Below are 22,410 nucleotides of genomic sequence, written 5' to 3' on the forward strand. Positions count from 1 at the left end.
TAATAACTATTATAATAATAATATTAATAATTAACATAAAAATAATAATAATAATAACAATAATAATGATAATTATAATTATAGCGATAATAATACTTAATAATGATAATAATTATAACAATAGTAATAATAATAATAAATGATAATAAAAGAATAAGTTGGAACTGAACTGAACTGAAATTAATAGGACTGGACTGAACTGAAATTAATTTAAGTTCTTTGTCGGCCAAAAGAACAGGGCCTTGGTATCAGCCTATCAGGTTATTGGTATTGTCCAACTTCCATGTTAGGGCAGCTTCCAAGCAATCTTAGGAGAGATGGCAGACTTTCTTGGCCAAAATTAAGGCAGTAAAATTTAGTCTTCATGGCAAGTTTCACTAAGACACGATATATCATTAAGTGGGATATACTACAGGTTATTATCATGCTTAGAAGCAACAATTTTCTCACGTATCTTATGATAATAAAAAAAAAAGATATTAGTAGTTGGAAATCGAGCTCAAACTATTGTGTACAGGGGTGGATCCAAGGAGGGGCCTACCCGGGGCCTTGGCCCCCCCCAATGGTCCAGAAAAAAATCAGTCTACTTTAAAAGCCCATTATAATATATATATAAAATAAGCAAAAAAAAATGGAGTTTTCAAGGTTTAAAAAAGATATTCAATTATAAAAAACTGAAAATACTAGTCCCTACCCTAGTCTCTGGTACCCTAATGACAAGTCGGTAATTGCAATTTCATGAAGCAGCGTCAGTGCGTCAGTGCAAGTACAATAGCAAGTCAGCAAATTCAGATTTTCATCCAAAAGAGTACTACTTTCTTTCTTTATTCTATATTTAATTAGTTAATTATTAGTTACCTTTAACTTTTCTTATATTTTATTAATTCTTAATTTCTTGCAATCCTTTATGAATGCTGATGCCATGAATCATGATTGCCATCGATCAATTGAATACTCTGTACTGAGTGTACTCACCTTTAATTTCTAGTTTTCTACTTCTTTAGTAATTAGTAGGCAGTAGCTTGCCTATGCGGCTATGCCTCCGAATTGTATGAATTATGATATTTGCCATTCTTATTTCTTAGTGTTTCGTAATTTATGAATTGGCGACTATTTTTATTTTTTATTTTTTAACTTTTTGGTTGTATGACTTGTATAGCTGTATCATGTTATTGTTATATTGCATATTAAGTTAATAGTTGATTTTTATATCTCATCAATAAAATTACTTAACTAAGATAATTGATAATTGCTAATTGCTAGACAAAGTATATTATATGGCCCAGGCAATAAAAAATTCCTGGATCCGCCCCTGATCGTGTAACGACTTACTTTGTATAATCTACATACTCCGTTCTTCTTAAAAAAAACTTGACCTTAAATTATCAATATAATAGAGTAACACATTATTATGCGATATCTTATTAGGTTGGTTTGAACATCTAATGATTTGGAAATATTTCTTCCCTCTTGTAATTAATACTAAAAATTCAGGATCTAAGGTCTATATAGAGAATTAAGATATATTCATTGATGCACGACTTTTTTTAATCACCCTAATAGGTTATGCATTTCTCCCTCTTTCTATCCGCATGGAAAATTCATAGTGTTGGAATATTTGAATATGTTATCTGACGCTTTGAAAGACCAAACACAGAGGTATATAGGATTTATTGCTCTATTTTCTATTTTCAATCCATTTTTGGACTATCTCATTCGTATAAATCTTCCCATCACTTTGTCTCCATATTTTATAATATATACTTTTTCGCCAAAAGATAATAAATCTATTTGACTATTTCCACTCATGTCCGTAGACATAACTAATACATTATTCGTCAATGACTATAAATCTCTATGCTATATTTTGTTGATTGCTTCCTTTATAATTATAACTTATGTTAATACTCAATTTAGCAAAAGGCAAAACCAAACATAACTCATGGTAATACTGTTAAATATAGAGAGAATAGATGTTGTATTATTGTGCCTTCATTAACTACAATTACATTACTTATATATAGAACATAACATAAACTTAACCTAATAAATTTAACCTAACGGGTCTTGACCGTAGATATAGACCTACGGTCCAATATCCTCCAACACCCTCCCGCAATTGTAACGACAGTAAAACGAACGTTACAATTGGACAAATAACAATAAGAAACACCACTAAAAATAAAATCGAACTCAAATTCTTCAATTCTTCAATTCTTCAATTCTTAAAATCTTCAAATCTTCAATTCTTCAATGAACAAACCTTGTGTCAAGGTACCATAAACCGTGTCTCACGACACACGGAGAGCCAAAACATGTCTCACAATATGTTTTGAAACAGATCTGAAATTGAGACCAAAGAACCAATTTTTGTGAAAGTTGTGATGGAATGATCATCATATAAAAAGAAAAGAACAAATTTTGATGAATGAACATCACGACATTTTTAAAAAGAAACTGATTTGTTTTGAAACAGATTTTAAATGAAGATTAAATGAAACAATACCACCAAAGTGGTGCTTTTTTCAGATTCATTTTGAAGAGATGAATAAACTAAATTAATAATAACACACCTTAATAAAAAATAAACCAACATCAATATTTTAATTAATCCATTATAAGTCTCACATGAGACAAAATAATGAAGATGAAAAGAACATAACAAATCACGCACTACTTAATTCATACTTTGTGTTTTTTTTTGGAGAAAAAAATAATAATTAAGAAGATCAGAGATAAAAGCACAAGTGAATAGCACAGCAAAAGAGCACTGCGAAAACAACAAGTCCGACCTGTAGGGGTAATTAAACAGACATACACCCTCCCACTAGGGGAATTTTTATTTTTATTTTTATTTCGAAGGAACCAAGATCAGAAACCTGCTCTTGATACCATGTTAAGTTTACGAGAAGAGAGAAACGACCTACGGTCCAATATCCTCTAACAAATACTCAATTTAGCAAAAGGCAAAAACGAACATATCTTGCATGAAAGCATGCCTAGTCAATTGAAACTTTTGAAAAGCCTAAAGGAAATAGAGTAGACAACAATAACATGGTAGGTACTAGGTACTGAACTTAATTACATGAAATTTGACAGGAAAACCACTTGTTATACAAGTAGTTGAGGGGGTTGGTGAACAGAAATTGCACCATTAGAAATTGGTTGAGAATTGAGAGGAAGATAACATATGACCATTTAGCAATGCATTATTGTCTGCTCATTCTGGGGCTACTATTGCCTAATATTTTGTTCTCTTCCAAAGAGTAGAGACTTCGTCTAGCTATGTCAACTTCAAGGCCAGATAAATGTAATCTGTATGCGAAAATCAATCGCCTTGTGCCTCTTTTAATTGTTGTTAGTAGACTTGTTATGTCCTAATATTTGCCTAAGCTGGAAATAAAGTGCAGGTAGGCGTCCGTCATCACTATCTGGGAATCAGCTAAAGAGAGCCAGGTAGCAGCAATCGCAAGTAATCGCAAGTTCTGGCAAATAATTCAAAAAGAGTGCATAAGTAGTAACTCATCAAGACTTGGTCAAAAGACGTTGTTTCAGCAATCATGCCTATAAAATAGGGCGAGATCCGTGGTTGAGCAGAAGATGGAGCTGTTCCTTGATTCTAGGAAATGGTGGCAAGATAGTAGGAGTTAGTTGCTAACGGCTAATTGTAAACAACGTTAAATGAAATGCACTTGTATAAATAGAAAAGAGGATCTAAGTAGCAGATAAGTTCTGGAGATGATTTACATTCGAATATCTTCTTTGCCCTTTACAATATAAAAAAGTGTACTTAGCACAAGCTGTAAGCTGTAATTCTCAGATATAGTGGATTGGTGGACTCCATTCCACTCGCGGTTTTTTACCCTTCTTCCTAGGGTTTTCCGCGTCACCATTTCTTGTTGTCTTGTTCTTTTCTCGCATTTGTTCATTTTTGTAGCTAGCTTTCCTATCTGTTCTTAGCTGCAACTTTGTAGCTGTAGATCCTCGGCTAAGTTTTGCCTAAGCAGAATTTGGCATAAACAGTTTGGCGCCCACCGCGGGGCACTACAGCTGAATTTCCATAAAAATCCCAAAAAGAAAATACACGCATTTCATTCTAGAAAAAATGGCTGATGATACTGCCAAAATGATGAAGGCTGCTTTGCTGAAAGCTCAGGAAGATCTTCGTCGCACTCAATCTGAAACTCAACAGACTATTGATAGTCTCAGGAAGGAGCTGGAGTCCGTCAAAAGCAGCAAAACTCCCAATCCCCGTGGCCAGGGACTGACCCCCCGTAATCTCAATCTCGATGACTCCAGCACCAGCGAAGATGAAGATGAGGGAAATGAGACCAGATCCGACGAAGAGGAAGAGGAAGCAGATCCTGCTGCTAAAAAGATGGCGCAAATGGAGTCTCAAAATAAGAAGATACTCCGCATGTTGGCGAAGTTGCCTGGAGCACTAACCCCCGTAGCTGAGGAATCTCCCATTGGCTATGCGCAGTCCCCCTTCGTTGATGAAATAGCGAGGGCCAGGATCCCCAAGAAGATCAATGTGTCCCAGCCTCACAAGCTGTATGATGGAGCTGTAGACCCTTATGATCATGTGGCGCAGTACAAGCAAAAGATGTGGACCTTATCCATTCCTGAGCACCTCCTAGAAGCCACTATGTGCAAATCATTTGGAGCCACCTTATCCGGACCAGCTCTACAATGGCTAATCAGCCTAAAACCAGGTAATATCCCAAACTTTGCTGCTTTGATTAACAAGTTCTATCTGCAATTTGCCAGTAGTAGGGTCCTGGAGAAACATACAGGCGACCTGTACCGGATTACTCAGAAGTCAAATGAAGCTGTGAGGCAGTACCTGGATCGGTTCAACAAGGAGATGATCTCAGTCAAAAGCCTCGATATTCCTACTGCCATCGAAGCATTCAGAAGGGGCCTAACGTATAAATCCAGGTTATATTATGAATTGACCAGGTACCCTTGCAGCACGTTCGAGGAGGTCAGGGCCCGAGCTATGGCTGAAATCCGTGTCGAAGAAGACGAGGTGTCCAGGTATGGGGGTGAGTCCAGCTACGATCGAAAAGCCTAAAGCCAGAAGAAGAATGACTAGCGTCACCAGCCCTATCAAAAGCGTGAAACCAACAGCGTAGCCAGCAAGGCTGCAGGTAAATCTACTGACAATGAGTACCCGTCTATTGCTTCCTATTGCTTTAACGTGGATGCAGGAGGCGTAGTGAACGCGCTTGAAAAGCTGGGGACAACGGCCAGGTGGCCACGCAAGAGCGGCAGGCCAAATAGCGAGAAAGACACCAACAAGTGGTGCAGCTACCATGGCGACCATGGCCATCGCACAGAGGACGTGGCCTGGCTGCTTAAGAAAGGCTATCTGGAGCATCTCATGGGAAAGAAAGGTCAGCAAGAGGATAAATCCGGTCCTAGCCAACAACAATCTCGTCCTCCACCTGAGCCTACGCACGATAAGGTAATCAATTCCATCTTTGGTGGATCAAAAATATGTGGACTAACCTATTCTGCAGCTAAAAGATTCGCCCGAGAAGGCTCCAAAGCTGTGCCAAAGCAGTACAGAAGCACAGAGGAGAAGAAGCTCAGAAGCATGACCATCAACTTTGACGAGGAGGATGGAGATGAAGAAGCTGACCACCATGATGGCCTTGTCGTATCCCTCACCGTCAGCAACTGCCTCATGAAGAGAGTATTAATAGACAACGGTAGCTCAACTAATATCATATTCAAAAGTGCCCTCGAAAGCATGGGGCTGTAGGAAGCTGACATCCTCAAAAAAGCAACCGTCTTATTCGGATTCAATGGCGAGCCAGCTACAACGCTTGGAGAAATCATGCTTCCTACCTATGCAAAAGGAGTCAACTTGCAGACTAAATTCAATGTGGTAGATTGTCCCTCAGCGTATAATATCATCATGGGGACACCATGGATTCATAAAATGCGAGTTGTGCCATCAACCTATCATCAAACTATCAAATTCCCTACCAAATGGGGAGTGCAAGAAATCAAGGGCGATCGCAAGCTGGCAAGAGAGTGTTATAGCATATCCCGCAAAGCAAAGAAAGAGTCCAGCTAGGAATTACAGCAAGGTCCAGCGCCAGCTAAGCCAGCAGAGCAAGATGTAGATGAAGTAGCGCTGGACCCAGCAAAGCTAGAGCAGACTGTTCAGATTAGGGCATCCCTACCAGATGAAGAAAAGCAGCGGATCGTTGAATTCCTGAGAGAGAATATAAGTTGTTTCGCGTGGAGTCATGAAGATATGGTAGGCATTGAACCTGACATCATCACTCATAAGCTGAACTTTGACCCCAACTCTAAACCTGTCAAGCAAAAAAGGAGGAAGTTCGCACCAGAAAGAAATGTAATAGTCAATGAGGAAGTAAAGAAGCTGCTGAAAGCTGGTAAGATCAGAGAAGTCAAGTATCCAGATTGGCTAGCTAATGTGGTTGTCGTCGGCAAAAAAAATGGCAAGTGGCGAGTGTGTATCGATTTCACCGATCTCAACAAGGCGTGTCCAAAAGATCCCTTTCCACTACCACATATCAATGCATTGGTAGACGCTACAGCTGGGCATGAAAGATTGACCTTCTTGGACGCATATTCTGGCTATAATCAGATACTCATGGACCCTGCAGATCAAGAAAAGACAGCGTTCATGACTTAAAGAGGCATTTATTGCTATAAGGTGATGCCGTTCGGATTGAAAAACGCAGGTGCCACCTACCAGCGGTTAGTTAACAAAATGTTCAAGAAGCAGCTGGGAGATACAATGGAAGTTTATATAGATGACATGCTGGTCAAAACCAAGTAAGCTGAAGATCACGTTGCTCATCTGCGAGAAACTTTCGAAGTCTTGAAAAGGTATGGGATGAAGCATAACCCTAGTAAATATTCCTTTAGAGTCCCTGCAGGAAAATTTATGGGGTACATCGTCACGCAGCGAGGCATAGAAGCTAATCCCAGCCAAGTGCAAGCATTGATCAATATCCAATCACCCCGGAACTTAAAGGAAGTCCATAAGCTAACTGGGAGAGTAGCTGTGCTCAATAGGTTCATATCCAGATCCTCCAATAAATGCCATTTGTTCTACAACGTGCTGAAAAAGAACAAGGGATTCAACTGGACGGACGAGCATGAAGCTGTGCTGGAAGATCTAAAAGCTTACCTGGCCCAACCCCCTCTGCTATCAAAGCCAGCTGTAGGCGAGACACTCCAGTTATATCTAGCTGTCAGCAGCAAAGCGGTAAGTGCGGTGCTATCTAGGGAAGCCGAAAGCCAACAGCTCCCGGTTTATTACGTAAGTAAATCCTTGCTGGACGCTGAAACCAGGTACACATCACTAGAAAAATTAGTACTAGCTTTATACATGGCATCACGTAAGTTAAGACATTACTTTGAATCTCATCCTATTCATGTCATGACTAACTATCCTATCAAAGCTGTACTAAGGAAACCAGAGTGCTCAGGGAGAATGGCCAAATGGGCTATATCCCTAAGCGCGCATGATATCAAGTATTTGCCTAGAACAACTATAAAATCCCAAGCTTTAGCTGACTTTGTGGCAGACTTCAGTCCTGACCTGGCAGCTGCAGCTGAAGAGGAAGTGTGTCACATTAATCGAGTAGGTAAGTCCGGAACCTGGCAGCTGCACGTAGATGGATCCTCGAATTTTAGAGGAGCTGGCCTAGGTATAGTACTAAAGTCGCCACAAGGGGACATGATAGTGCGAGCTATCTGTTGTGACTTTAAAGCTACTAACAATGAGGCTGAGTATGAAGCCTTAATTACAGGCATGATATTAGCATATAATTCAAAAGCTAACAGCATGCATGTGTTTAGTGATTCGCTACTAATAGTAAGCCAGGTAAAAGGAGAATACGCAGCCAAAGATTCGAAAATGGCGTCACACCTGGACCTGGTCAAAGAAAAAGCCAAGCTGTTCGAGGAGTTCAACATAAAGCAAATCCAAGGGATCAAAACACCAAAGCCGATGCCCTAGCCAACTTGGGGTCAGCGCTCAGAAAATGCGATTTCAAGTCAATACCAATAGCTCATTTAGCTGAACCAGCTATCAGCAAACAGGTAAACATTGTGCTATAGGATGGTGGCTGCGAGGCAAGAACCAGTTGGATCCAGCCAATACTCGAGTACCTGGAAAAGGACGTCCTACCAGAAGATAAGCTGGAGGCCCGGAAGCTGCAAATGAAAGCTACCAGGTATCATGCCATCTCAGGTACCCTATTCGAAAGATCCTGCGCCAGCCATGACTTGCTGCAAAGATGCTTAGAAAAAGACCAATGGGAATCTACGCTCAAAGAATTTCATGAAGGAGAGTGCGGATCCCACGCAGCAGGAAGAAGCTTGTCAAATAAAATCCAAGCTTATGGATACTATCAGCCAACCATGCGCCAGGATGCAAAAAGGTACGTGCAGAAATGTGAAAGCTGCCAAAAGCATGCAGGTATGTCCCACCAACCAGCTGAGGTATTGCATCCCACCTTGACACCTTGGCCTTTCATGAGGTGGGGCATGGACATTGTGGGAAAGCTACCAGTGGCCCCAGGGCAAAAAGTCTTCATGCTAGCACTCACAGACTACTTCTCCAAATAGATCAAAGCTGGGGCATTCCAGCAGATAAGGGATAAAGAAGATATATATTTTTTACACACTAACATCATTTGCAGGTTCGACATACCTAGCGAGATCATTTATGACAATGGGTCACAATTCATAAGTGATAAAACGAGGCAGTTTTGCCATGAATGGAACATCAACCTGGTGACCTCAACGCCCAGGTACCCGCAAGCTAATGGACAAGCTGAGTCCAGCAATAAAGTAATTATCAACGATATCAAGAGACGTTTAAAAGCTAAAAAAGGGAAATGGGCAGAAGAGCTGCCTAAAGTACTCTGGGCAAATAGAACAACTCCGAGAGGCGCTACAGGAAGAACTCCCTTCTCACTCGTGTATGGATGCGAGGCAGTGTTACCTGCAGAAGTGGCTATTCCTACAGCTAGGTATGGTTTACTGACTCCAGAAGCCAACGATGAAGAACTCAGCTATGACCTTGACACCATCGAAGAACTAAGGGATAATGTGTTAGTAAGCATGGCTGCACAACAGCAGGTAGTAGCTCGCAACTTCAACAAAAATGTAAAGGCTAAAGTGTTCAAATTGGGAGACTGGGTTCTCAGGAAGGTATTTCAGAATACTCAAGAGCTGAATGCAGGTAAGCTAGGGATAAGCTGGGAATGCCCTTACCTGATTGATCAAGTAGTTGGAAAAGGTGCTTATCGCCTAGTCAATAAGAATGGAAAATCGGTACCTAGAAGTTGGAACACTTCTCACCTCAAGTTGTATCATTTCTAACCTGGGGCAGAAGCCAGGTTATCAACCGGCAACAGACGCTAGATTCCTAAGGAAGGTAACCATTGTTCCCAAGCAGAACATTGGTCCGCCAGGTAAACAAAGTTTTCTACCTTTCTAACAGAATGAATATTCTTTCGCTAAAAAAATAATAGTGACCTAAGTATATTAGGACCATTGGTCATGGCAATGGCCCACCTTGGTTTTACCCATGTGCAGGCAAACACAAGAGGTCGTAGCACCTAGTTAAACAACTAAAGGTTGAAGCACCAGAGCTTAGTTGTATGGTCGTAGCACCAAGGAAACGGGCCCAACCAAAGCAAAACTCAAGTACATCAGGTAAAAATCATCATCCAAAGCTGACGAGTATAAGCATGCATGCAAAAGAAATGTTTATTAAACACTAAGCAAAAGTCACAAGTTCAAAAGATCCAAAATAAATATGTTCATACAAAGACACGTTGCCCCCTTAGGCAACGGTAAAAAGTGTTCTAAGTTAAATCATTAAGAACCTAAGGAATTAAGAAGCTGTGCTGGCATCATCACCAGCGACCTTATCCTTGTCACCTGGTGTGCCATCTTCTAGCTGACCAGCCGTGTTTGGAGACTCCGCAGTAGAAAGCTTGGAATCGTTCGGTTTACCACCAGTAGCCAGAGCCTCCAAAGCCGCCATAGAATCCAGCTTCAGGTATCTATCAATGTAAGCATTGATACCTTTGTCGTCCAGCTTCTTAAAACGTATCAGGTATGCCAGCTTGGCGGTTTCTATAATCTTGGCTTCAGCTTGGACGTCCAAAACTCTTTCATCAACATCCTTTGCAGCTGCAATCAACTCCCCTTTGAGACGTTCGATCTCCTTCTCAGCTGTGGCTATTTTTTGGTCCTTCTCCAACCTTTCTTTCTTAATCAGCTTCACCTCAGCATCCAGCTTACTCTCAGCATCCAGCTTGGCCTTCTTCTCCTTCTCAAGGTTCGTCTGAAAGCTCAGATTGTCCTTTTGAAGGCAAGCCACCTTAACATTAAGAGAGGCCACATTTCGTAGGCTGTCTCTGGCAGCTAGGCAGTTCTGAGTAACCTGGCATAAAAGGAGCAGAGTATGAGTACATATGCATTAAAATCCGGCATGTAAGGTAATCTATGGGATATTGCTTACCTGCAACGATAGCTGCACAGCGTGATTCAAAGTCACCTCTAAATCCTGTCCCTTGAGCCTTTTTCGCGAGGCTGGGAAGAGAAGCTTTTCAGCTGAGGGCTAGATGCCACCCTCTAAACCTTCTTCAGCTAGGAAGTCGGCAGGTAAGCTTACAATGAATTCGTCTTAGTCTTGTTTGGAAGACTTAGCTGGGATATTAATAATGGTTGGAGCAGTAGAGAAGCGTAGCTGCTTGTGAGGCGGCTTTTCAGCTTGTGAGTGGCCGGAGGAGGCTGCTGATCTCTTTCTATTTTTGAGCCTATCCATGGCATCCTCATCAGAAAGGGTGCTGGATTTAACTTGAGCTGCATGCAATAGCTATTTTAGCCAGGAAGCCGAAGTAAAATTCCAAAGTAAAAAGCAGAGTCATAGCATGTAGTTACCAGAAGACATTGAGTTTGTACGAGAAGAGAGTTTGGTGTCAAGTGGAGTAATCTCGGCAGGGGTAAAATAAGTGCAATCTTCAAGAGGTAAACTGAACAGATCAGCTAGCCTCTCAGCTTGTTCAGAATAGCGCCAAGTCCTGCAGAGAAAGCAAGGTAAGAACCTAGTTAATTTATTTTTAGGAATAAAGGAGAGATTGAATGAACATATACCTTTGTTAAACCAACCCCCAATAAGAGAGTTCCCAGCTTCGCCCAGCGAGTCTTTTACTACAAAAAAGTATCTAGTTTTCCATATAGAGTCAGAGGCGGTTGTGCCATCTACCAGTGGGGGGTGGGGTGCTTTATCCCTAAGTGTTAAAATCCTTATTGCTGATTTTCTAACACTATAAGCTGTCAAAAATTCATTTAAAGAGAATGGAGGATCCCATGTACCGGTGAAGGTTTCCAGAACTAGGCAGGTCTTCCAGAAAGCTGACATCAGTTGGCCAGGCGAGAGGTGAAGAACCTCCATGAAAGATCTAGTGAATGGTGAGAAATCATAGTTGTAGCCTAAGAGAAAAGGGTGTTCATAATAGCATATGTAATCTTCCGGGCAAGTTTCGGGCCTGCATGTAGAAGAAGGAATTATGATTTGGGTTCCATCAGGGAAATTCCCCAGCCTCTTAAGCCCCTCAATGTCTCGAGCAGTGATGGAGGAAGGAACATCCTCTATTGCCTTGCCCATCAGAAGATAAATCGCAAGAGTATTTCGGAAAACGAAAGAAAAAGAAGAGGAAATTTACCTGTGGAAGGGAGTAGGCAAGGAAGCAAGAAGAAAGTGAAGTTTCAGGAAGTAATTAAGAGCCCTTAAATACTTGGGGCACAATGGTATAATATTCCAACAGATAAAAATTTATTATGCTTAAGAGTTTATCATTTTGCTGCTGCTTATATCAAATTAAATCAGGTACTAAGTGAATTTATCTCTTTAAGGAGATAGCATCCCAAGTCAGAAAAATTGTTATCTTTTTGAGGTGAAACGATTTTTCTTATCTTTTATCTTTTTGAGGTGAAACGATTTTTCTTATCTTTTTAAAGTAAAAGGATAGATTTTACAAGTATGAAAATTTTATCTCAAATCTTCTTATGAGCTGATATTGTTTGCTAAAGTATTTCATTTCTTTTTGGTAACTTGTGAATTTAACTAAGTGCGCCTAGGTTGGCATCACAAGTTAGGGACAATTGTTATGTCCTAATATTTGCCTAAGCTGGAAAGTGCAGGTAGGCGTCCGTCATCACTATCTGGGAATCAGCTAAAGAGAGCCAGGAAGCAGCAATCGCAAGTAATCGCAAGTTCTGGCAAATAATTCAAAAAGAGTGCATAAGTAACTAATCAAGACTTGGTCAAAAGACGTTGTTTCAGCAATCATGCCTAAAAAATAGGGCGAGATCCGTGGTTGAGCAGAAGATGGAGCTGTTCCTTGATTCTAGGAAATGGTGGCAATATAGTAGGAGTTAGTTGCTAACGGCTAATTGTAAACAACGTTAAATGAAATGCACTTGTATAAATAGAAAAGAGGATCTGAGTAGCAGATAAGTTCTGGAGATGATTTACATTCGAATATCTTCTTTGCTCTTTACAATATAAAAAAGTGTAATTAGCACAAGCTGTAAGCTGTAATTATCAGATATAGTGGATTGGTGGACTCAATTCCACCCGTGGTTTTTTACCCTTCTTCCTGGGGTTTTCCGCGTCACCATTTCTTGGTGTCTTGTTCTTTTCTCGCATTTGTTCATTTTTGTAGCTAGCTTTCCTATTTGTTCTTAGCTGCAACTTTGTTAGCTGTAGATCCTCGGCTAAGTTTTGCCTGAGCAGAATTTGGCATAAACAAGACTGAAACATTATGTAATTGGTTTTAATGTTCTCTCTGATATGTTATGCTGATATGTTATGCTGCTAATAAGCACCTGCAGAGAAAGTACGATATGCAGATGCACTTGCCGATGCTATGCAACACCGTGTCATGACTCGTTCCAGAGTCAGCACGTGACAACCAGTTGATATAGATGCTTGTATAAGAAATTGATCACCTTGGCATCAGTTGGTTTGTTCAACAGCATTAAACACGGCTATGAAAGCAGGAAATTTTATAGGATTTCAACTCCTAACACAAATTTGAAAAGTATAATCCATATTCCATCGTCCCATACTCCCATCCTCAATAAACTTGGATTCATGAACATCAGATGGACTATGCTGATGTTTTAAATTAATAACTCATCGAGAAGCAAAACCAAACCTTTGTGATAGCAATTAGCACATTCTAAATACTCGACGGATAGTCTTTCTCTGGTAGCATAGTCTGTCCCAAAACAGTCCAAGCGGTGTAGGACTCAGAATCCTTGACAAATGCCACTCCACTGCAAGAGCTGCTAAGCAATTAGAAGTGAACAATTGAGAGAATTGGTAACAGCAGACAGATGATACTACCTCAGCAACGGAAGTGCTCTATTGGTTCTCCCTGCAGCCAGTAGTCAACAGAATGCTGTTGAAAAATATAGATAAATATATTCTAAACATATGTCCACAAGTACATGACACGTAAAATCATTATTTTCAAGAGAAGTAACTCAGTCGTGTAAAGTTCATGATCATTTCCACTCAAAAGTCACAGCAAGGGGGGATAAGTTGAATGCAGACTGGTGCACGTTTTCTCGGAGTATCAGGAAACCCTGATATGTTTTTATTTCTTTCATGATTAGCAGCCAGATTTAATCGCTGGGTTAGGTAATCCCAACTTTTGGCGAATGACAGGGTGTTGAAGACAGAAGACAGAGTTGCTGTTCCATTTAGTGCATAAATAATGAGCTATGTATCAGAGAATTGTTGCAATCCAGACACCTTAATCAAAATTCCAAAGACACGTTTATACCGAGGCGAAGAAACTTTTGAACTACAATGCATCTGAGTTCAAACAAAAAAAAGCACCTCATTCATGGTAATAAAGGAAGCTAAATCCTCAGTCTCACAACTGACGGGCACCTGTAACACAATAATACAAATTGAACCTTATTTAAATCTGTTCACTCACTTTGGCTAGCAATTGCAGTTTTCCTTTTCTCTTCTGCCCCAATAGAGGAGCTAAAAACAATCTAGCAAACCAGAAACAGGGATCAGAGTGAATTTTCATGAATGACATGCTAGATATACATAAATAATACTTAGAAAAAGCATCCTTAGTTAATAAGTGAGTCTTGTACATTTCAGGCAATTTTTGCAGAAGCAATATCCTATTGTTTAGCCAGAAACTTCAGTGTTACAGAATTTCTAAGCTGCATGCAACAGCAATGCTTTATAATTAAAAGTCAATATATGCAACTCAGTTTCTAAATACGCGTTGAAAAATTTCAGATACTTGCAAGCAGAAAAAATAAACCTTGCTCTGAACAGAAATATGTTGATCCCAAGCCTCAACTAACCATTAGGCAACAAGTCTAACTCTATATCTGCCCAACAATTAAAATCTAACCCCTTGAAATTCAGGGGAAAATGACACCACAATCCCTAATATGGTCTCTATTCCTTAAATATTATGATATTGATTAGTCATGAAATCTCCCAAAATTAAGGGTTACCTTTTCAAATCTGTCCTCCACATAAACTAACTTGTTAACCAGGTTAAAAAGAGCGATGGACATGTGATCAAACCCGGAACCATCCCCCCCAGACCTTCCCTTCCAACCTTCCTCACCAAAAACCCACTTTCTCTAATGCAAGCAACCATCACTGACTCTATGAACTCCTCGTGACAAGCTTAGAACCCTGAACCAGGGAAGTACTAAGCACAGTTACTGACAAGGTGGTGATTAAATTTACATAACCTGTGATCAAACACCAGAAATTGATTCACATCATGTTAAGAACAAACAAAAGGAGAGAGTGATACACACAACTAAGGATTACATCAGATAAAATTGTAGGAGTAACATCTAAAATTAAACAAGCAACCAAAATATCAGAAACTAACATAAAACAGAAGCTTTCAATTCCACTAGAGCAGCATAATTCCAGGCATTTATAAAAGTAATGAAAGCAAGTGAGAAATAAACGAACGGAAGTATTATCAGAAGAAGTCATTGATTAAAGAAACACAAGAAAGTATCCTCACAATCAGACGATTCTATCAGCCCCACAGTAGATTGAATCACTAATGCTCAAAATCATACCAAAAATCAACAAAAACTGTACTATTATATCAAACGAATGAAAAACTTATCTCTGAGATTCTTCTATAAAAATTACATCTTCAAGTTGGCAATACATCTGCAGCACATAAATATATTTACATTGAACAGCATTTTACAAAGATAATATGTATGCAGCAGTAAAATATTCCGGATCGAATCTTGTGTAAGACCTGAAAGATTATCTGGTATGACTCAAGGAAGATGAATTTGCAAGTTCATCAGACGGATCCCAATCCAAAGACGAAGAGAATATCTTTGAGAGTGTCATAGAGACCTCGGATATAGATGGTCGAGAGTTAAAATCTGGATCCACACATTTATAACCCAATTGAGCCATTGTATATGCCAAATCCAAGGGGTATTCCCTTCTCAAATTAGAGTCCATGAATTCCACCAGCTTCTCTCTCACATTTTCTCCCTCAAACACCTTTCTGATCACTATAAACAACAAATCATCTGCACCTCCTTTGTTAGTTCCTGATGGTTTCACAGCTGGTTTTCCTGATAAGAGCTCAAGCATTACAACCCCGAAAGCAAACACATCGAGTTTTGTGGTCACCGCCCCGTTTTCTATGTACTCAGGGGCTAAGTAACCATGAGTTCCAACCACGTGTTTAGTCAAGTGTAAGACTCCGTTTTCACTTTGATCTTGGATAGTTCTTGCTAGGCCGAAATTTGTGATCTTTGCTCGGAAGTTGCTATCTAAGACTATATTGGTACTCTTGAGATTTTTGTGGATGTAAGGAGGTTGAATATAGCTATGCAGGTAATTCAAAGCATCAGCAATATTACAGGCAATTTGAACTCTTTGTTTCCAACCTATAACAGGTCGCGAGAGCGAATCATCGTAGCCTTCAGATTGCTGCTTCTCTTGGGGTAAAAGCCATTTATCAAGTGAACCCTTCTCAGCATACTCAAAAACCAAATAAGTGTTTCCATCATGGGTGCAATACCCAGATAACCGAGTTATGTTGGAGTGATTGATATGCTTCAAAATGTTAATCTCATCATTAGGAACATTACCTTTCAGGACCTTGATTGCAGCTTCATCACCATTAAACTCACCTCTAAACATGGATCCTTTGATGTTATTTTCCTTACTAAAATTCCCAGTTGCCTTTTCAATTTCCTTAAACTTGTAAGCAGTCAATGACCCAATTGCAAGCTTCAATCCATCCAAACCCATAGATGATGATTTGTTACTGGTCTGACTACTGGTATAAGATACTGGCAATGGTGTAAAGAGGGATGATGATTCAGTAACCTCGTAAGCTCCTTTTTCCTCGCTCTTGAAGACAGGAAGCGGCTTCTTCTTTGCAGGGCGCATAACACAAAACCAATATAGGAAACACCCAAGAATAAGCACCACAACCCCAACTCCAATCCCAATTCCTATAAACAATCCCTTGTTAGCACCACCACCACCAGTATCAGGACCACTACCATCACTTGTACGAGCATCAAATTGTCGTGGCAGAGGAGGTGGAGGCGAAGGAAGGTTTGTGAGCCTAGGAGTAGATGTCAGAGGCACTAAGATTGGTGTAAAAGGGTAGATAATATCATCTTCTCTAAGGTCATTAGCATCCAAAACACTCTGATAATCAGCTCCGAACATCTGAGCTATACGAGTCGGAGTATCACCCCAAGTAACAATATAAGACAGCAGATACTGAGACCCGTACTGTCTCTGTTGCTCAGCAGTAGGACAGGCACACATAAGTGGCACCAGTAACTCATCTCCAGGTACAAGGTTAGTCATGTTATAAACATTTTGAGCCATCATAGCTTGGCATGTTGTCAACCCTTGATAAGTATTGTTTGCTGTCGAAAAATAAGTATCACCTAGTGTCTGCAACCTATGCCGTGCATTATGTTGGTAGAACCTGTTTGTTGTGTTACTGACGCGGTTTCTTGTAGTTGTGCAGGAGCAACGGACAGGTACGATTATGAGGCGGCCAGCAGGGATAGGATCCAACTCGGATATATTATTAAGCTGTCCGATTTCGGAAACACTAGAGTTGAGGAGGAAGGCAATATTAGGAGGAGTTCCATAGGAAGGCGGTTGTGATCTGAAGGTAACATAAGCTGTACACGAAGAGCGGTTTCCGTTACATTGGAAACCGAACGTGGCGTTGTTGTTGTTGTTGTTACAATCTAGTTGATCGTTGTTCAAATATGTTTGCTGTGAGGTTGATTGCCGTATGTGGAATTGTAGGATTGTGATTGTAATGAATAGCAAAAGTAAAGTAGAGTTCCTCATGAGAGGATGAATGTTGTGTGCAAAAACAATGTGGTTATTGCAAATGAAAGGCTATCATAAAGTTGTGAAATTATGATATGGTTATTTATTGGTGTGCTGAGGTATTTTAGTACCGTTGAATAATATAAAATGGGTTGGCAGAATAGAATTATGGGGTTATGTGACGAGTTATTGTATTGCTATTGACTTGACTTTGTCATCCAATGAAATGGAATCTTTTCTTTCTATCTTTATTTTATTGGCTAGAATAAAAAGATGTGGGGCCTTTATAAAACTAAACTGTAGAAACCACGGCGTGCACGGCGGAGTATGTTTTTGTAATGTTGATGAGAGTGGACTGAGGTGATAGCCAAACTGTATCTGACACTTGGCAATTGACTAGATCATAGGAATATGGCAACCATCGGAAAATAAATTAACATCCGATTTTAGTCCGATCCAACTAGTGTTGATGGACCTCTGTGTCTAATGTAGTCCAATTCGCAATCTGGCTCCGCCAGGTAAGGTCTAGCACAGTTCACTTTAAACAAAAATAGCTTTGATTTCACTATCAATAAGTGTGGTTCAGTTCAGTAAAAACTACTAACCCAAAGAAGAAAAAACAATAGAGAATCGACCGATCAGCAAAAATAAGTTTAGAGCAGTAAAAACAATTCTAAACTTCAATGCTTGCATTCTTTTTTTGACAGATATATTTGATCAATGGCAGAGTTGCAGACTTGATGAAGCATATTTTTATCAAAAAGCAAACCCCAGAAAGTTAACCACACACAAAAACTACCAATCTTTGGAATATTCTCAGAGAATGGACTGTTGTTAATCCACTACTACTTAGTTAACACAATTGTTATGTCCCAGATATTTGCCTAAGCTGGGTGTCGCGGGTAATGTAGTTGTCGCAGCTAGTTGGAGCCAGCTAAGGATACCAGATAGTGATCATAAGTACACAAGCTGATTAAATAGATAATATGACGAGGACATGTTTTAAGAAGAGACCAAGACTCGTTGAAGAAGACGTTGTAACCAAGTCTACAAAAGAGGAGAAGTTCAAGCGCAACAACAGTGAAGCTCTTCCCATGATTCTATGAGGAAGTGGCGAAAGATATGGAGTTAGTTTATAACGGTTAACTTGGCAATGGTAGCTAAATTTACATGTATAAATATAAAAGGAAAAGACTGATAAAACACATTAGGTAATTACATTCTAAGTACTTCGCATTGCTACAACTGTTCTTTACATTTGACATTACAAAAGTATCTAGCCTAAGTTGTAACTCTTTAACATTGATAGTGGATTGGTGGACTCATAGCCACCCGCACTTTTTACCATTATTCCTAGGGTTTTCCGCGTCACCATCTTTGGTGTCTTGATTTCGTTGTTTATTTTTCTCTCGCAGCAAGTTTATCTCTTTTGTGCTAGCTGAGTGTTACTTGTAGCTGTAGATCCTTAGCTAAGTTTTGCCTGTGCAGAATGTGGCATCAACAGTTTGGTGCCCACCGTGGGGGCTCTACAGCTAAAATTCTCATAAAACCGCTTTCTTCCAAAACAAATCACAAAAGAACATTTCATTCCAAAATGGTCGACCCTTGCCCTGCTGAAATGATGGCTGCCTTGAAGAAGGCCCAGGACGATCTCCATCGATCCAAATCTGAATCCTAGCAAACCATTGAAAATCTCAGGAAGGAGCTGGAATCTGTCAAAAGCAGCAAGGCAGCTAAGCCTCGTGGCCGCATGGTGATTCCTCATAATCTCAATTTATCTGACTCAAACAACAATGAAGATGAAGAGGAAGCTAAGATCAACTCGGAAAGAAGAAGATGAGACTGATCCTGCAGCTCAGAAGCTCGCACTCCTGGAATCTCAGAATAAGAAAATCATGCGCATGCTGGCGAAGTTGCCTGGAGCACCAACGCTCGTAGCTGACGAGTCTCCCAATGGCTACGCTCAATCCCCTTTCATTAATGAAATTGCAAGGGCCAGGATCTCCAAGAAGATCAATGTGTATCAAACTCATAACCTTTATGATGGATCGGCAGATCCTTACGATCATGTGGCGCAGTACAAGCAGACGATATGGACCTTGTTTATTCCTGAGCATCTCTTGGAGGCCACCATGTGCAAATTGTTTGGAGCCACCTTATCAGGACCAGCTTTGCAATGGCTAATCAGTTTAAAACTAGGTACAATTCCAAATTTCGGTGCTTTGATTAACAAGTTCTATCTGCAATTTGCTAGCAGCAGGATCCTGGAGAAGCATATAGGCGACCTGTACCGAATCACTCAGAAAACAAACGAAGCTGTGCGGCAGTACCTCGACCGGTTCAACAAAGAAATGATATCAGTCAAGAACCTAGACGTCCCCATAGCTATCGAGGATCCAGGAGAGAACTGGCGTACAAATCCAGGTTATATTATGAGCTGACCAGATATCCTTGCAACACCTTCGAGGAGGTCAGAGCTTGAGCCATGGCTGAAATCCGCGTCGAGGAAGATGATGTGTCCAGGTACAGAGACAAATATAGCTACGATCGTAAATCACAAGGTCAGAAAAAGATTGATTGGCGTCACCAACCTTATCAGAGGAATGATAGTACCAACAACGTGGCTAGAAAGACTTCAGGTAAGGTAGATGAGAGTGATTACCCCCTACTTCCTCCTATTGCTTTAACGTGGATGTAGAAGGCGTGGTAAACGCACCCAAAAAGATGGGAACAACATCAAGATGGCCACGAAAAAGTGACAAGTCGGAAGGCGAAAAGGACACTACCAAGTGGTGTAGTTACCATGGCGATCACAATGATCTTACAGAAGATTGCAATGCCTTGACAAAAGAAGTTGCTTGTCTACTCAAGAAAGGCTACCTAGAGCACCTTATGGGGAAGAAGGGTCAGAAAGGAGGACAACCTGACGATAACAACAAATAATTCGGACCTCCACTTGAGCTTACACATGACAAGGTAATCAACTCTATATCTTGCGGATCTGAGATATGCAGACTAACCTATTCTGCCGCTAAGAGATTCACTCGAGAAGGCTCCAAAGCTGTACCAACGAAGCATAGGAATGCAGAAGAAAAGAAACTCCAGAGCATGACCATCATCTTCGATGAAGAAGATGGGGATGAGGAAGCAGACCACCATGATGGACTAGTCGTCTCCCTAATTGTCAGCAACTGTTTGATGAAGAGAGTGGCAGCTCAGCCAATATCATGTTCAAAAATGCCCTTCAAATAATGGGATTGCAAGAAGAAGATATCATCAAGAAAGCGATTGTCCTATATGGATTCAGTGGCGATCCAGCTAGGACCCTTGGAGAGATCACCCTCCTCACCTATGCCAAAGCAGTCAACCTGCATACAAGATTTAGCGCGATGGACTGTCCCTCAACATACAACATCATCATGGGGACACCATGGATTCATAAGCTGAAAGTTGTGCCCTCTACGTATCAACAGACCATCAAATTCCCTACCAAATGGGGCGTACAAGAAATTAAAGGCGATCGTAAGCTAGCTCGAGAATGTTATGGCATATCCCTCAAGGCGAAGAAATAATCCAGCTAGCAACTACAACAAGGTCTAGCACCCATCAAGCCAAATGAACAAGATGTAGATGAAGTGGTGCTAGACCCAGCAAAGCCAGAGCAAACTGCCTAGATTGGAGCATCCTTACTAGCTGAAGAGAAGCAACGAATTATCGAATTCTGAAAAGAAAACATAAGCTGCTTCACATGGAATCATGAAGACATGGTAGGAATTGAACCTGATATAAGACATGGTAGGAATTGAACCTGATATAATAACTCACAAGTAGAATGTAGATCCCAACTCGAAGCCTATCAAGCAAAAAAAGAAGAAATTTCGCACCCAAAGAGGAACCTGATAGTCAACGAAGAGGTGGAAAAGTTGCTGAAAGCTGGAAAAATCGGAGAAGTCAAATACCCAGATTGGCTAGCCAATGTAGTTGTCGTCGGCAAAAAGAACGACAAGTGGCGAGTCTGCATCGACTTCACCGACCTCAAAAACGCATGTCCAAAAGATCATTTTCCATTGCCACACATTGATGCCCTGTTGGATGCAACAGCTAGGCACGAGAGGCTCACCTTTCTAGATGCATATTCTAGCTACAAAAAGATATTAATGGATCTAGAAGATCAATTGAAAACAGAATTCATGACAGAAAGAGGTATATATTGTTACAAAGTAATGCCTTTTGGGCTAAAAAATGCAGGTGTTACCTACTAGAGGCTAGTAAACAAGATGTTCAAAAAGCAGCTAGGGGACACAATGAAAGTTTACATAGACGACATGTTAGTAAAGTCAAAGCAACCTGGAGATCATGTTGCCCCCCTACAAGATACCTTCGAGATATTAAAAAGGTCCGAAATGAAGCTTAATCCTACTAAATGCTCTTTTGGAGTACCTGCAGGGAAGTTCCTAGGACGTTTCACCTAGCGAGGGATATAAGCTAGCCCATACCAGGTGCAAGCATTAATCAACATCCAGAAACTTAAAAAAGGTCCAGAAGCTGACAGGTAGAGTAGCTGCGCTCAACTACTTCATAACTAGATCGTCAGACAAGTGCCACCAATTCTACCATGTGCTGAAAAAGAACTAAGGGTGGCTGGATAGCAGAGCATGAAACAACGTTTCTAGACTTGAAAGCTTACCTGGCGCAACCCCCGCTACTTTCAAAACTATCCACAGGTGAGACGCTCCAGCTTTATCTAGCTGTGAGCAGCAAAGCAGTCAGTGTCGTATTAGCAAGGGAAGCTGAGAATCAGCAGCAACTCGTGTATTATGTAAGCAAATATTTGCACGTTGCTGAAACAAGGTACACCTCACTAGAAAAGTTAGTACTAGCCTTATATATGGCATCGAAAAAATTACGTCATTATTTTGAATCCCATCCCATACATGTTCTAACTAAATACCCTATAAAGGTTGTATTGAGAAAACCTGAATATT

General features: G+C 40.4%; 2 protein-coding genes across 2 annotated transcripts; one reads left to right on the forward strand and one right to left on the reverse strand.

Annotated features, from left to right (window-relative positions):
- The first annotated feature begins 4,105 nt into the window (after positions 1 to 4,105).
- Positions 4,106 to 5,770, forward strand: LOC104896471 (uncharacterized). Its single transcript, XM_048646978.1, has 2 exons — positions 4,106 to 5,040; positions 5,134 to 5,770. The coding sequence occupies exons 1-2, from the start codon at positions 4,106 to 4,108 to the stop codon at positions 5,768 to 5,770; spliced, it is 1,572 nt and encodes a 523-aa protein (XP_048502935.1).
- A 9,391-nt stretch (positions 5,771 to 15,161) lies between these two features.
- LOC104896443 (protein LYK5) lies at positions 15,162 to 17,533 on the reverse strand. The gene has a single exon (XM_010683193.4). The coding sequence runs from the start codon at positions 17,441 to 17,443 to the stop codon at positions 15,362 to 15,364; it is 2,082 nt and encodes a 693-aa protein (XP_010681495.2). The 5' UTR covers positions 17,444 to 17,533; the 3' UTR covers positions 15,162 to 15,361.
- Between the last annotated feature and the right edge of the window lie 4,877 nt (positions 17,534 to 22,410).

Source organism: Beta vulgaris, chromosome 6, assembly GCF_026745355.1.
Source record: "Beta vulgaris subsp. vulgaris cultivar EL10 chromosome 6, EL10.2, whole genome shotgun sequence".
NCBI classification, from domain to species: domain Eukaryota; kingdom Viridiplantae; phylum Streptophyta; class Magnoliopsida; order Caryophyllales; family Amaranthaceae; genus Beta; species Beta vulgaris.